General features: G+C 42.0%; 1 protein-coding gene across 7 annotated transcripts in view; it reads right to left on the bottom strand.

The window, feature by feature from the left end:
• USP28 (ubiquitin specific peptidase 28) overlaps positions 1–14,668 on the bottom strand; it is a 57,696-nt gene that overhangs the window by 28,427 nt on the left and 14,601 nt on the right. For 4 of the 7 annotated variants that reach the window (XM_026505727.4, XM_044386639.3, XM_057316678.1 and 1 more), the window contains exons 2-5: positions 11,234–11,311; positions 10,068–10,200; positions 3,531–3,636; positions 2,435–2,594 (exon numbers count right to left, since the gene is read on the bottom strand). In XM_026505727.4, coding sequence (XP_026361512.1) covers positions 2,435–2,594; positions 3,531–3,636; positions 10,068–10,200; positions 11,234–11,311 — 477 coding nt within the window. The remainder of the gene's footprint in view (positions 1–2,434; positions 2,595–3,530; positions 3,637–10,067; positions 10,201–11,233; positions 11,312–14,668) is intronic. The other 3 variants (XM_044386641.3, XM_057316679.1, XM_048217194.2) reach the window with 1 other exon arrangement.

Consider the following 14,668-nt stretch of genomic DNA (forward strand, 5'->3'; position numbering starts at 1 on the left):
CATCTCTACACCCACATCTGAGGTCACACCCAGGATATGTCAATTCCTGAGACACGGCCAATTCTCAGGCCACGAATTCAGAAAATCCTGCTCTTGATCCATAACCTGTCTTCTGGTGTTCTTGATCCAAGTGCCCCTCAGGACATCTGTTCTTTGACTTCACCAAGGACCCAAGCAAGCAGACGCTTCCTGTTCTCCCCTAACCACCGGTTCCTTCCTGTCTTCATTTCTCCCGCTCTCTAGCTTTGATTTCATGGTCTTTAACAAACCTTCACTAAATCTTCAAACTTTCATCGAACCCAGCAAAGCCTCCAACCTAAATAAATTTCATTTTCTACTTAAGAGTCTCAGAGTGCTGCTAAGAAAAAACCCTGATAAAAACAGGCCATACTGACATCACTATGCATTAAGGTCAACACCCTTAAGTAGACTTTCCAATATGTAGAAATTCTAATATTGTATCCTAATGCCAACTGGTTCCCACTGTCTGCAGTGACTCCCCCTTTAATATCCGATGGCATCCCTTCTCCACAGCCTCCGAAAATGGCTGCTCACATCACAGAGATGATGATTGGAAATTACCTCAGCTGCAATTTGCAGCCATCACATCTTCCTTGCCCTCTCCCCTACTACTCTCCTGCCCTTTTCCTACTCAGGACCAACCTCTCCCTCCCTGTCTTCTCAGGCTTCCTCAGGAACGTTGCTCAGTGATGCCCTCTGCTCCTTCCAACATCCCCACAGGTGTGAAGGCTGTGAATGCAGCCAGGGTTCTCAACCTCGCTTCCTCTCTCTCTCTGAAAGGACTGACTGATGTCCCTAATTCCACATTCCTTCCCACATACTATTTGCAACACAGATGCCTGCCATCTTCTTAAAACAGAAGTAGGATCATCTCACTTCTCTGCTCTAATCCTTCCAATACTTTCCCACCTCAGAGACAATCCCTAAGTTCTCATCATGATCCCCAGCTCCCCCTCCTCACCTCCACTACCCTTCTGACCTCATCACGGTCTGTTCCCCACCCTAGAATTCTGCCCTCTTCCTATTTCTCAACACATTAAGCAAGCTCCTGAACCTAGGTCTTTTTCCTGGCTCTTCCCTGACTGCGGTGCCCTTTCTGTAACTACAGGGCGCATTCCCTCACCTCCCTCAAGCCTTTGCTCAAACGCCCACCTTATCAGAGAGGGCTCCTTCGCCGTCCAGCTCCTCCTGCCCTCACTCATGTTTATGGCACTTCGCACCACCTGATATATATTTTACTGTCTGTCCCACTCTTTTCCAAGGCAACTCTACGAGAGTAACGGCTTTGATGTATTCACTGTTGTTTCCCCGGTGTGAACACCATGCCAGGCACACAGTAAGCAGAATGAATCTGGATCCTACGTGTGGAAAGGGAGGTCTCCATTTCTGGCTGAGCAGCCAGGCAGATGTCAAGTACCACGAAGGGGAACACTGGAGGGGCAGGACCAAGTGCTCCACTGTGGCCGGGCCAGGTGTAAGATGTGTGCGAGGTACTTCTAGAAAGCCAACACTCTCTTAGGAGAAATCCATCCACTCCCTCGGCTTTATCACCGTCTATATGCTACTGACTCCCTGAGCTACATCTGTAGCCCGGATCTTTTTACCAAACTACAGATTCATGTTTCTTCATGTGGCACCTTAAACTCAGCATGGGTAAAACTGAACTGAGATCCCACTTTCACACACACCCAAACATTCTTCCAGCATCAAATGACACTGTCATCCACCTGGTTCCTCAAGCTAGGAACCTTGGAATCTTTCTCAACTCTCAACTCTATATCCAACTGCTTGACCAAATCCTGTCGATCTGATCTCCTGCCCGGCTCTAGAATGCTTGCACTTCTCTCCTTCCAAAGCTTATGCAGTTTCTCTATTCCAGGCCGCCATCATTCCCAGCCTGGCTATCTCCCAACAAATGCTTTCTCCTTATTAACTCTGGCTCTGCTCCAACATGTAATTCAGGAAATGGAGATCCAAAACACCTATTCAACATCTTTACAACCATATTTGCAACCACAGGATATTTTGTTTTTAGTATTGCCCAATTTGGACACCTACATCCAAACACGGGAAAGCAAAACACAATAACGCCATGGGGAAAATAAAACACCCCAGTCTTATCTGTTTCCATTTTTAAGCTATGTTCCTCACATTTCAGTTTAATAAACTGCAAAGTTTCCAGAAGACACAGTTGTCTCTTAAAAATATCAGACCCAAGGGGCACCTGAGTGGCTCAGTCAGTTAAGCGTCTGACTTCGGCTCAGGTCATGATGGTCCTGGGACTAAGCCCCAAGAAGGGCTCCCTAGTCCCCGTGAGGAGTCTGCTTCTCCCTCTGCCTGCCACTCCTCCTGCTTGTGATCTGTTACTCTCTTTCAAATAAATAAATAAAATCTTAAAAAAAAAATATCATACCTGAATAACGGCACTAAACCAACATGTATTGCCAACATTCTTCAGCCCAACCGGCCACCCATCGACTCTTCTCCAGTCATTAGGATTGGGATTTTCTCCCCAGACTTCACAGCGTTTTCTCTTGGAGCGTTTAGTTTCTGCGGAGGCTGCCTCGTGCATCCTGTTTGGTGCCAAGACACCATGTATCCAGAAAGGAAAAAGTTAAGGAACAATGTATTCTACATGGAGAATGCTGGTAATCGTTCAGAGATAATCCAAAGTGCCAGATAAACTGTTTACTGGGTCATCGCAGGCTATACAGTAATTATAAAACTATAATGCAAGTGAAAAGTAAGATTTAGACATAGACGTTAGTCCTTCCATCAGAGATGATTACTTACAAGGTTCATGATGGAACCAAGCTGATGTTCAAGACTATTTATGGCTACTGTATTACAAGTTTTAGATTTCAACAACAAAGCCCTATCTCAGACCTTGCATTGAAAAAGGCAAGAGAGACACTCTTGCTAATGATAAGAGCCTTTCAACAGCCTAGCACACAAAATCTGGCCCTATGTTTCCCTGAAAGAAACAACTCAACGGTGTGAGGAAATAAACGTGTCCGGAAAGGGACCGGCCACCACTGGAACTGGATGTTTACGAGCAATACCAGACAATCACCAAATTAGCACCAATTCAAGAAAGATATCCCTGGTCACTCCTGAGATGGGGTAGTTGAGTGATAACTTTCATTTTCAAAGAGGTGACAACACAACCGTCAAAGTTTATAAAGGCACCAGGTTGATAAAGGGAATAGGTACTGCCAGATGCTTGCAGAAGGATGGGGTGTCTCCCCCCAGCAACTGTAAACTACAAAAGCCTGCAGGCTTCTACTCAAAGACCACAGCTACTGGAAGACCCTTATCATATCTGGCTTTGTCAAAAAGTAAATCAGAGTAAGTAAGCTAATGTGAATTTAAATTTTCTCCTAAAAAAATTTTTCATTTGGATGCAATTAAAGAGCTTGGCAGAACGGTCCCTCAGTGGTATCCAAGCTATTACTGCCTTCGACCTACACACGAGTGTGGGGAGCGAAGAGGACAAATTACATCAGTACCTGTTCAGATCTCTTCCATCAGCTTGAATTTTGGGGGATTCCAGGAGACTCAAAGCAATGGCAGCTTGAAGATCATCTTTGTTATCGTGGGTAAGGTCTATCACTTCTGTAAGATAAACAGAGATTTAATAAGTCCACATGTAGGAAACAATGCCCTTCTGGCTGTATGGTAGGAAAAAAGGCAAAAGCATTCACAAAACTCGATATGCTCCCTAGCTCTCACTGCAATGGCTCATCTGTGGGACAACTTTATTACTCTGTGCCAGAGCCACATGAGTAATTCACAGCAGTATGGTAACCTTAAGATGAGCCAATGAGCCACGTAAGTGCAATGAATTCCCGCTTCTGCAGTCTTATTCCACAGAGTAAAAAATACATCCCGTCTCTGCGGGTCAAGTTGTCTCTTTACCTGTCATGAAACAACAGCTAAATATCGAACACTCAAGGTATAGATATTTTCAATCTCACACAAACTCTTCTGGAGAACAGAGGACATACTCCCCAATTCCTTTTACGGAGCCAGCATAACAGCTAGGTATAGCCCAAACCAGCCAAGAATAGTAAGAAAGGAAAAACAACAAACACATACAGTCACAGATGTAAAAAAAAGAAACAAGGTATTAGCAAATGAAATCCAAAAATGTACCCCCCAAAATCAAATATTAGGACCAAGTGGAGTTAACTGCAGAATGAAATACTGAGTTAACATGAGAAAATAGACCAGCGGAATACACTTGAAGGAATCATCATCTCAGTAGATACAGAAAAAGTATTAAATAACAACATTCAACCACTATTCAGGAATAAAAACCCCAAGCCAACTGAGAAGAAAAGAGAATATTCTTAGGCTGAGAAAGAGTAGCCATGAAAAGCCCACAGCAAACTTTATACTTAATTGTGAAATGTAAAACACATTTATTTTAAAATCAAGACTAAGACAAAAATGTCTACCATCAGGACTTCTATTCACCATGGTTCTGAATGTTCTGGCCAGTTTAAAGAAAATAAAAGAAACTAGGGGCACCTGGGTAACTCAGTCGGTTGAGCAGCCAATTCTTGGTATTGGTTCAGGTCGTGCTCTCGGGGTCGTGGGATCAAGCCCCACATTGGACTCCATGCTCAGTGGGGAGTATGCCTGAGATTCTCTCTCTCCCTCTCCCTATGCCCCTCCCCTCACTCTCTCTCTCTGAAATAAATAAATAACATTAAAAAAAGAAAGAAATAATATAAGGACTGGAAAATAAGAAACACAGCTGTCACAATTCACAGATAATAATCACCTATGAGGGAAACCCAAAATAATCTACAGAAAATAGTTATAATTAAAAAGGTGATTAGATAAGAGATCAATGTACTAAAGTTAAGTGAATTTCTACATATGAGCAATGAAGGACATTTAATTTAAAAAGAAAAAAAAAACCCACAAAGAACACAAAACTGTAGTAATCAAGGGTGTATGCTACTGGCAATAGAAAAGGCATATAGATCAATGGAAAAAAAGAATTGAGAGACCAGAAATAAAAGCTCCCATTTATGGTCAATTAATTTTTTTTTTTTTAATGTAGACTCCCAGCCCAGCATGGAGCCCAATGTGGAGCTTGAACTCATGACCCTGAGATTGAGACTGGAGCTGAGATCAAGAGTCAGACACTCAACCGACTGAGCCACATGGGCGCCCCAACAGTCAATTTATTTTTTGACACAAGTGGCAAGACAATTCAACAGGGAAAAAATATCTCCTCAACTAATGGTACTGGGACAACTGGATACCCACATGCAGAACAGTGACTTTTATCTCCTACCTCACACCCTTTACAAAAATGAACTCAAAGTGGATCAGGCCCTCAAGATCAATTCTTAGAAGAAAACACAGGCATACATTTTCATGACCTTGGATTAGGCAATGGTGTCTTAGAGATGATGATGACACCCAAAGCATACGCAACCAAAGAAAAAGCAGATACATTTGATATCATCAAAATGAAAAACCTTTAGGCTCCAAAGGACACCATCGAGAAAGTGAAAAGACAACTCACAGAATGGGAGAACGTTTTCACAAATCACGTATCTGCTAAGACACCTATATATATGGAATATATTTAAAAAACTCCTGCAACAATATAATAAAAAAACAAATAGCCCAATATTAAAAACAGGCAAAGAATCTGTAGAGACGTTTCTCCACAGAAGATACACAGATGGCCAATAAGTACATGTAAAGACACTCAACCTCATTAGCCATTAAGGAAATGCAAATTAAAACTACAATGAGGTATCACCTCAAACTCATCAGGATGAGTATTAAAAAAAAACCAAAAACCCACAAAGAATAATAAGTGTTGGTGAAGATGTGGTGAGACTTCTGGAACGCTTGTGCACCGTTGGTGAGATGTAAAACGGTGCAGCAACTGCTAACTGACGAACAGAAGTTCATCAAAGAAATAAAAATAGAGCTACCACATGAGCCAGCAATCTCACTTCCGGGTATGCATCCAAAAGAACTGAAAGCAGGGTCTCGAAGAGATATTTGTACATCCATGTCCACAGAAGCACCATTCACAACAGCCAAGCAGTGAAAGCAACCCGAATACCCGCCGACGAGTAAATGGGTAAACAAAATGCAGTCTCCAGATACAACAGAGAGTGACTCGGCCCTAAACAGGGAGGAAATTCTGACACGGGCCACAACATGAACCTTGAGGACATTATGCTGTGTGAAGTACGCTAGTCACCAAAGGACAAATACTGTGGGATTCCACTTCAAGAGGTACTCAAAGCAGTCAAAACCGTAGAAAGTAGGATGGTGGCTGCCAGGAGCTGAAGGGAGGGGGAATGGAGAATTATTGTTGAATGGATACAGACTTCTGTTTTGCAAGATGAAAAAGTTCCAGAGATCTGTTTCACGACAAAATGAACATATGTAACACTACTGAACTGTACATTTAAAAATGGTTAAGATGACAAATTTTACGTTATGTGTTTCTAACAACTAAAAAAAAAAAAAAAAAAAGAATCCCAACTAATAAATTACGAAATCTCCAATAAAATAAAAGAATCGCAGCAACAATCACCAGGGGCTGCAGAAAACACTAGGTGGGGGGTTTTATAATAAATGAATCAGGCTGAGAATATCCTGAACACACTAACAATCTTAATAACACAAAAAGGGCAATGGGACATGAGCTGCTTCTTCGATATGACAAAACAGAAGATACACTATACACACGACACTACCTATGACACAGTCATGCCAATTAAGCATCTAAGTCTCTAGGAAAGACAGGGGACAGAAAAACCCTTTGAAAGGTACCACAGAAATGAAATCAGCAAACTTCAGAACATATGAAATCTGAGAGAAGAAAGGACTTGATTTCTTTGGACCTTCAAGTACAAGAAAAAAAGAGAGGGGGACATAAAGTGTCTTGAAAGACATTCAAACATACTTAACGTTTAAATGTCATCTGGATCATTATTTGCAGAAACCAACTGCAAATATATTGCTAATGAGTCGATCAGGGAGACTTCTACAATGGTATTTGAGTGAAATTAAGGAATTACTAATTTTTAAAATGTGGTAATGTTGCAGCTATGAAAACAGTCCTCTTTTAGAAATATTAAAACAAGAAGGTTAGAGGCACCTGGGTGGCTCAGTCAGTTAAGCATCTGCCTTCAGCTTAGGTCATGATCTCAGGGTCCTGGGATTGAGCCCCCACATCAGGCTCTGCACTCAGAGGGCAGTCTGCTTCCCCTTCTTCCTCTGCCCCTCCCCCCCTCTCTCTCTCAAATAAATAAAATCTTAAAAAAAAAAAGTTAAACACAGGATTGTTACATCACCCAGTAATTCCATTCATGGGTATATATTCTAAAGAATTAAAAACAGATACTTAGTAAAATAGAATGGGAAACATGAAAATCCAATTTAACACAGAGCTGATACTGCAGATCAGTGAGTAAGTAAAGACTTTTTAATAAAAGTATCCTTTAATACCAGGATAACTGCGTAGCCGTATGGGGCCGGAGAGTGGCGAGGAACCGAACTGTATCCTTACCTTATGCCCCTTCCCCCAAAATCCACTTCAGATGAATTAAAGAATGTGAAAAGCAAAACATCGCAATTTTAATACACTATGACTTTAGGGCATAGAAGGCGTTGTTAAACAAAAAACACAAATCACAGAAAAAGACCAATAAATGCAACTATAATAAAATTTAGCTATTTACTTCATCACCACAGTGTGAAAACAAGTCACCAATAGAGAAAAAAATGTCTGCAACACACAAATCTAAAACGGTGGGTTAATATCAAACATATGTAAGGTCAGTATCAAGAAATGTATCATGAATAAGCTTATTATCAATAAGATAATATAAATACATCAGAAAAAGACAAACAGAAAAATTGAGGCAGAAGACACAAAGAAATTTCACTTATAAGGAAACATGAATGGTCAAAAGGAAAAAGAGGTTTAATCTCATTACTGATGTAAAAAAAATTCTCACTGAAAACAACATATTTTGATATTTTTTGTCAAAAATATGGGCAACAATTTTATAATCTAACAACTTTGAGAAGAAGAGTTATCCCCAAATCCTGTGAGTGGGAATTTAATAAATAGTTAAAAAACCATTTTGGAAAATAGTGCCTATAAAATTGAAGACTAGTGTATTTTACTACCCACCAATTACACTCATATATATATATATATACACTAAAGAAACTCTTACACCCATTTAATAGAAACACAAATCAAATAACTCACAGCAGCCTTGTTTATAATAGCAAAAAAAAAAAAAAAGGAAACAACCAAGTCAGTAAACAAATACATAAACTGTGGTATATTCAGACCACAAAATACTACACACCAGTGAAAGTAAAGGAACTATTTATAACCTTCAATAAGAATAAGTTTTAAAAAGAAAAATTTGGGGGCACCTGAGTGACACAGTTGGTTAAGCGTCTAACTCTTGATTTCGGCTCAGGTCATAACCTCAGGGTTGTGAGATCGAGCCCCATGTTGGGCTCCACGCTCAGCGTGGAGTCTGCTTGGGATTCTCTCTCTTTCTCCCCCTGCCCCTCCCCCCAGCACTCACACTCTCTCTCTTGCTCTCTAAAATAAGTCTTCAAAAAAACAAAAACATTGACTGAAAAGAGTCATTATTTGCACTGAAAGATATATACAAGGATATTCATAAGGGTATTACTCAGAATAGCTCAAAACTGCAAAAAGTCCAAATATCCATTAACTCCATCTGCCCTAGTTGATGGTTCCCTCCTCCAGGAAGCCTCCTTAGCTTCCAGAGTCCCATCCTCCCAGTTCTCCTGATCTTCCTCCAACATCCCTGGAAACTACTCACCCGCCCCAGCCTCTGAGCACTGGGAGTGTCCACCGCTAAGTCACTGAACCCGTTCCCTTCTGTGCACCCCAACCCCTTGGAAAGCTCACCTGGTCCCCTAACTTCACATCCCATTCACAGGTTTACAAGTCCAAGTTTTCTCTCTCTACAGCCGGATCTCTCCCCTGAGCCGCACGCTTGGACCCTCACTGCCTTTGCGACATTCCACCTGACGTCTAGCAGGTGCCTGAAACTCAGCACTTTCTTCATCTGCCACCCAGATCTGCTCTAGAGGCAGTCATTCCCAGGGCGCTTAGTGCAACTCCAGCATTTTTGCGGCTTGGGAAAAAAACCTGGAACTACCTTTAAGTCCTCTCTCTTTTACACCCCTTATCTCTGCTCTCAGCAAATCCCACTCAGCAGGTGCTCCTCACCCTCCCTCTACTACCCGCTGGCCCATGCCACCAGAACCTGGGGCTCCCTGCTCTGACCCATGCTCACTACCTCCCCCTGCAATTCTGTTCTCAACAGAGCCGTCAGAATGACCTTTAGGAAATGGAAACCAGTGGACGTCATTCCTCTGCTCCAAGCTCTCCACTGGCTAGCCTCTAGCTAGAGAAAAAGCCAAGCACGCAGGAAGTCTCTGCAGGACCTGCCTCCTGGTCCCTCCATGGCCTCACCTCTCACCCACTAAAGCCTTAGCTCCAGCCTCCCTGCTGTCCTTGAGCAGATGGTGTACATCCCCATCTTAAGACCTCATTGACTCCCTCACCTCCCTTTCACCTTCTCCACCTAGTAAAAATCCAATCCCCAGTGCTCCTTTTCTCATTTCTTTCATTCCATCCTTTACTTTTCTCTATAGTACTTACCTTTCTAATATGCTATATAATTTACTCACCAACTTGTTGACCTCCCCCACAAGAAAGTAAGCTACATGAAGGCAAGGATTCTTATTCTTCTGTTTATTTCCAGTGCTTAAAAGAGTGCTTGGCACACAGTAGGTGCTCATTAAGTAAATGCAGAATGAATGAGTGAATGAGTGAATGAATAAATCCATGTAATTGCTTAGAATTAGGCCTGGCACATAGTGATGGTTCAATAATTAGCTATTATTAGTACTATTCCAAAAGGGTTGATGTGACTGATAGGAAACTCACCTATTTTCTGCTAGTTCACAGCAGGACCAAGACAGCACGTACTTACTTGCTAATACTTCTTTGCTGGCCGCGCTGCCCTCTACTTCAGATGGTTCTGTAGCAGCAGGGTCTTGACTGGGCTCTTTAACTCTTTCCTCAGTGAGAAGGCTGACTGCCTGGGTGATGTCACCATTACTGGCCTGAAGAAAGGAAAAAAAACCCAGAGATTTTAAAAGTAACGCATCATAGCATTTAAAATAAATAGTGAGTTAGTTTTTTGGTTTAACGCCTTACTACCCTGGTGACATTCTGAGTAAGCCAGGGCATAATTCTAGGGTAGAAAGGAGAAGAAAGACAGTATGGTGGAAGATAGTGAGTATACCATGCTCAAAGCATCTCACAAACTCTTGGTTACAGGAGGGGAGCCGCCGTGTTCTGATTTCCCACCACACGCAAACAAGAATGAAATCTTGCTGAGATCTCTTCTCACTGCTCTGGATGCTACTATGCCCGATTTCACAGACTAGCTAAGGCATGATGTGTCAAAAGGGGGCTGGCAATGAAAACAGAGATTCTAAATGAAGTCAGCCTCTACAATAAACATGCCAAGCAGTTACCATATACTATAGTGGTGACCATATTTCTGTTTGTTTTTAACTTTTTATTAGGAAAACTTTCTAACTTAGACAGTGGTAGAGGCAGAGGGAATGTATAGCTGAACCCCAGGACCCATCACTCAGCTTCAACAATTATCAAGTCATGCTCCATCGTACCTAACCTGCCTAACCTCTTTCAGACATTTTGAAGCAAATCCTAAGCAACTTATCAGTACATCAGAACGTATCTTTTCAAAAATATAACCTACAATGCTATTACCACACCTTAATAGTAACAAATGTTTTAATATCAAATCACCAGTTCAAACCTGCCTAACTCGAAGAATTTTTTAGTGTGTGTGAACCAGGATCCACATAAAAGCTACACAATGCAATTGGCTGATGCATTTCTTAAATCTCTTTTGCCCTAGAGGGTCCCCCCCAGTTGAGTCTCCCCCATCCCCAACTTCTCCCCCACTTTATAATTTACATATTGAAGACACTGGGTCATCTGACCTGTAGAACTCCTGTCCCTATATGCACTTTCATTTTGGCATAAAAATAGCTTGACCTGACATAACTATGATATGGACAACTGTTTTAAAGCCTGTTGACTAACAGCAGCCTTGAAACTAACCTTCAGAGCTTCATGAAGAAAGGAAGGGTCCTGAATGCCTGTGATTTCTCTTAGTTGGTTTAACAGCATTTGGCAGCTCTATATTTGAGAAACAAAAAAACCACAGACAGGTCAGTCACAAAGTAAAGCTGGAGACATTTAAAGAATTTAAGAACAAGCAACCCGGATAATCAGGTTTGAGATGTGTGTATTTTACTTTAAGAAACCAAAAAGCTCCAAACAAGAAGGTACTGACTGTCGGACACATTCTGAAATGCCAAATCTTGGGACACCTGAGTGGCTCAGTTGGTTGAGACTCTCTGGCTCTTGGTTTCAGCTTGGGTCATGATCTCAGGGTTGTGGGATCGAGCCCCATGTCGGGCTCCACACTCGGCACAGAGTCTGCTCGGGATTCTCTCTCCCTCTCCCCCTCACCCCCTACCTGCGGTTATGTGTTCTTTCAAATAAACAAATAAATAAAATCTTTAAAAATAAATATATAAACAAACAAAATAACAATGCCAAATCTATTACTCTTTTAAAAGCTTAATCATGAAAAATGCTTTTGGCACGTGTGGAAAAATTATGAGTAAACAATAAAACTATTAAGTATATAAAACATTTCAATGTAATATCTAGCTCTCATAGTAGCTAAAAGTGCCTGAGGTTTTTCTTTCTGTGAGTAATACATAACTAGGTCATATACGGAGTCCAGGGAATTTGCATGGATGTGAAGATGTGCTATTTTAAGCCTCACTGCACATGCCATTTTTGTGTGTCATTTTTCACTGACAATAAATTTCCAATCACATAATTAAATGATACCACCAACATCATACTTAAAACTACAGGTTTGATTGCTTAAAAAGAAGTATAGATGAAACTAAGATTTTCTGAATTATACATAAAATCCCAGAGAGAATAAACTACGGAATGCTTTCCCTTCATTAATCTGAATCATGGAAAAACCTATCTTGTTAACTTTCAGCTACCACAGGATTACTTTATAATCCCTTTGCAGCTTTCAAGTCTTCACCGGAACATTTTACCCTGTTTTGCACAAAGATAAAAGTTAACACAAAACACCTAATTTTTACAAGCAAGCTCAATATAAAGAACTGGTTGGCCCAATTCTTTTAGATGATTATTGAAAGCGAAATATTTCAGGGGCACCTGGGTGGCTCAGTCACTTAAGGGTCTGCCTTCAGCTCAGGTCATGATCTCGGGGTCCTAGGATGGAGCCCCGAGTCGGGCTCCCTGATCAGTGGAGCCTGCTTCTCCCCCTCCCTCTGCTCTTTCCCCTGCTTATGCTCTCAAATAAATAAATAAAATCTTAAAAAAAAAAAAAAGAAAAAGAAACAGTTCAAATTTAATTCAGTGAGAAGAAATCATTCCTAAGGTTATTCTAGAATTAAGCCCCAATTCAATACTTGATGATTCCCATCAACTATCTTTCAGTTCGTAATAGGTCTCCAAGAGACCGTCTATGTTCACTGTCAGCTGTAACAGAAATAGGATCCTATGTTTTTCAACAGCTGAGGGACCAACGCAACACTTAAATATCACACAACTAGAAATAACTAATTGAAACAGCCCTGCACAGTGCTCAGAAAAGCATCAACAGCCTTTCTGCTCTAGTCAGGGGCCACGGTCATAGGCTAGAAATGGAACCCGACCCTGCTGAGACCAGCAGTCTTGGAGGGTATGAGTCTTGTCAAAGGCAGTCATTGCCTGTATACTGGGAGAGTGCTGTCAGACTAAATGGTGTCCAGATTTAGCCTTGGCAAATGCTGGAAACACAAGCATGGGATTTTTAGAAGAATAATGTATTAAAAAGGGTTTTTTCGGGGCACATGGGTGGTTCAGTCAGTTAAGCCTCCGACTCTTTTTTTTTTTTTTTTTAAAGATTTTATTTATTTATTTGACAGAGATAGAGACAGCCAGCGAGAGAGGGAACACAAGCAGGGGGAGTGGGAGAGGAAGAAGCAGGCTCATAGCGGAGGAGCCTGATGTGGGGCTCGATCCCGGAACGCCAGGATCACGCCCTGAGCCGAAGGCAGGCGCTTAACCGCTGTGCCACCCAGGCGCCCCTAAGCCTCCGACTCTTGATTTCAGCTCAGGTCATTATCTCAGTGTCGTGACAGCGAGCCTCAAGTCATGTTTCGCGCTCAGCACAGAGTCTGCCTAAGACTCTCCCTCTCCCTCTGCCCCTCCCCCTGTGCGTGCTCTCTCTAGAAAGAATAAATAAAAAAAAAACTTTAAAAAATAAAAAATAGGGGGGCGCCTGGGTGGCACAGCGGTTAAGCGTCTGCCTTCTGCTCAGGGCGTGATCCCGGCGTTATGGGATCGAGCCCCGCATCAGGCTCCTCTGCTATGAGCCTGCTTCTTCCTCTCCCACTCCCCCTGCTTGTGTTCCCTCTCTTGCTGGCTGTCTCTATCTCTGTCGAATAAATAAATAAAAAATCTTAAAAAATAAAATAAAAAGGTTTTTCTTCCCCAAACTAATTCTAAATCCATTTTATTTTACTGTGTAAAAGTGTGTGAATCCTTATATCTCAATCATACAAAATTTTCTAAAAAATAAAAATCAATATGCCCCAGAAAGGGTGGGATAATGCAGACCTTCCTCAACTTATGGTGGGGTCGCATGCCAGTAAATCCATTGTAAGTTGAATCCATTAAGTGGAAAATGCACGGAATACACGTGACCTCCCAAACAGCATAGCTCACCCAGCTGCCCTTAGATGTGCTTGGAACACTTACGTTAGGCTACGGTGGGAGAAAGGCATCTAACACAAAGCATACTTTATAACAAAGCATTGAATATCTCATGCAATGTATCGAATACTGTTCTCAAAGTGAAAACCAGAATGGCTGAAAGGGTGCAGAAGGGTTTTAAGTGTCTTGGTTGCTGACCCCCAAGATGGCGTGGCTGACTGGCACTGCCCAGCGTCACCAGAGAGAAGCAAGTCACATAGTGCTAGCCTGGGGAAAGATCGAAATTTTAAATGCAGGGTATGGTGTCTACTGAACGCCTATCACTTCCACACCACTGTAAAGTCGAACTATCCTAAGTCGGGGACCATCTGTAATTGAGAAGAGGAAGTGGGCAGTGTTATCAGCCCTAAACTGGAGCCAACAAGGTAGCAACGGGATTGACAATCACACCTTCACCTCAAACTACCCTGTGGACCAACTGACACTTAGGGTTCACAGAAAATAATACCAGTCAAAAATAGCAGCTAACACACACTGCTTACTTTCAGCCAGGTGTTGTTATAAACACTTCATTTGTATTAACTAATTTAACGAATTTTGCCTTCGTAGCAAAGCTGGGAGAGGTGCTAGGCCCGTGTGACAGAGAGCAGGCCTGGGGAGGCCACGGTTACTGCTAGTGAAGGGCTGCCTGCCTCCAGTCTGCACTCTATGCCGGTCGCACCTGCGAAGACAAGGAAA

The sequence above is a fragment of the Ursus arctos genome, unplaced genomic scaffold (assembly GCF_023065955.2).
Source record: "Ursus arctos isolate Adak ecotype North America unplaced genomic scaffold, UrsArc2.0 scaffold_22, whole genome shotgun sequence".
NCBI lineage: Eukaryota > Metazoa > Chordata > Mammalia > Carnivora > Ursidae > Ursus > Ursus arctos.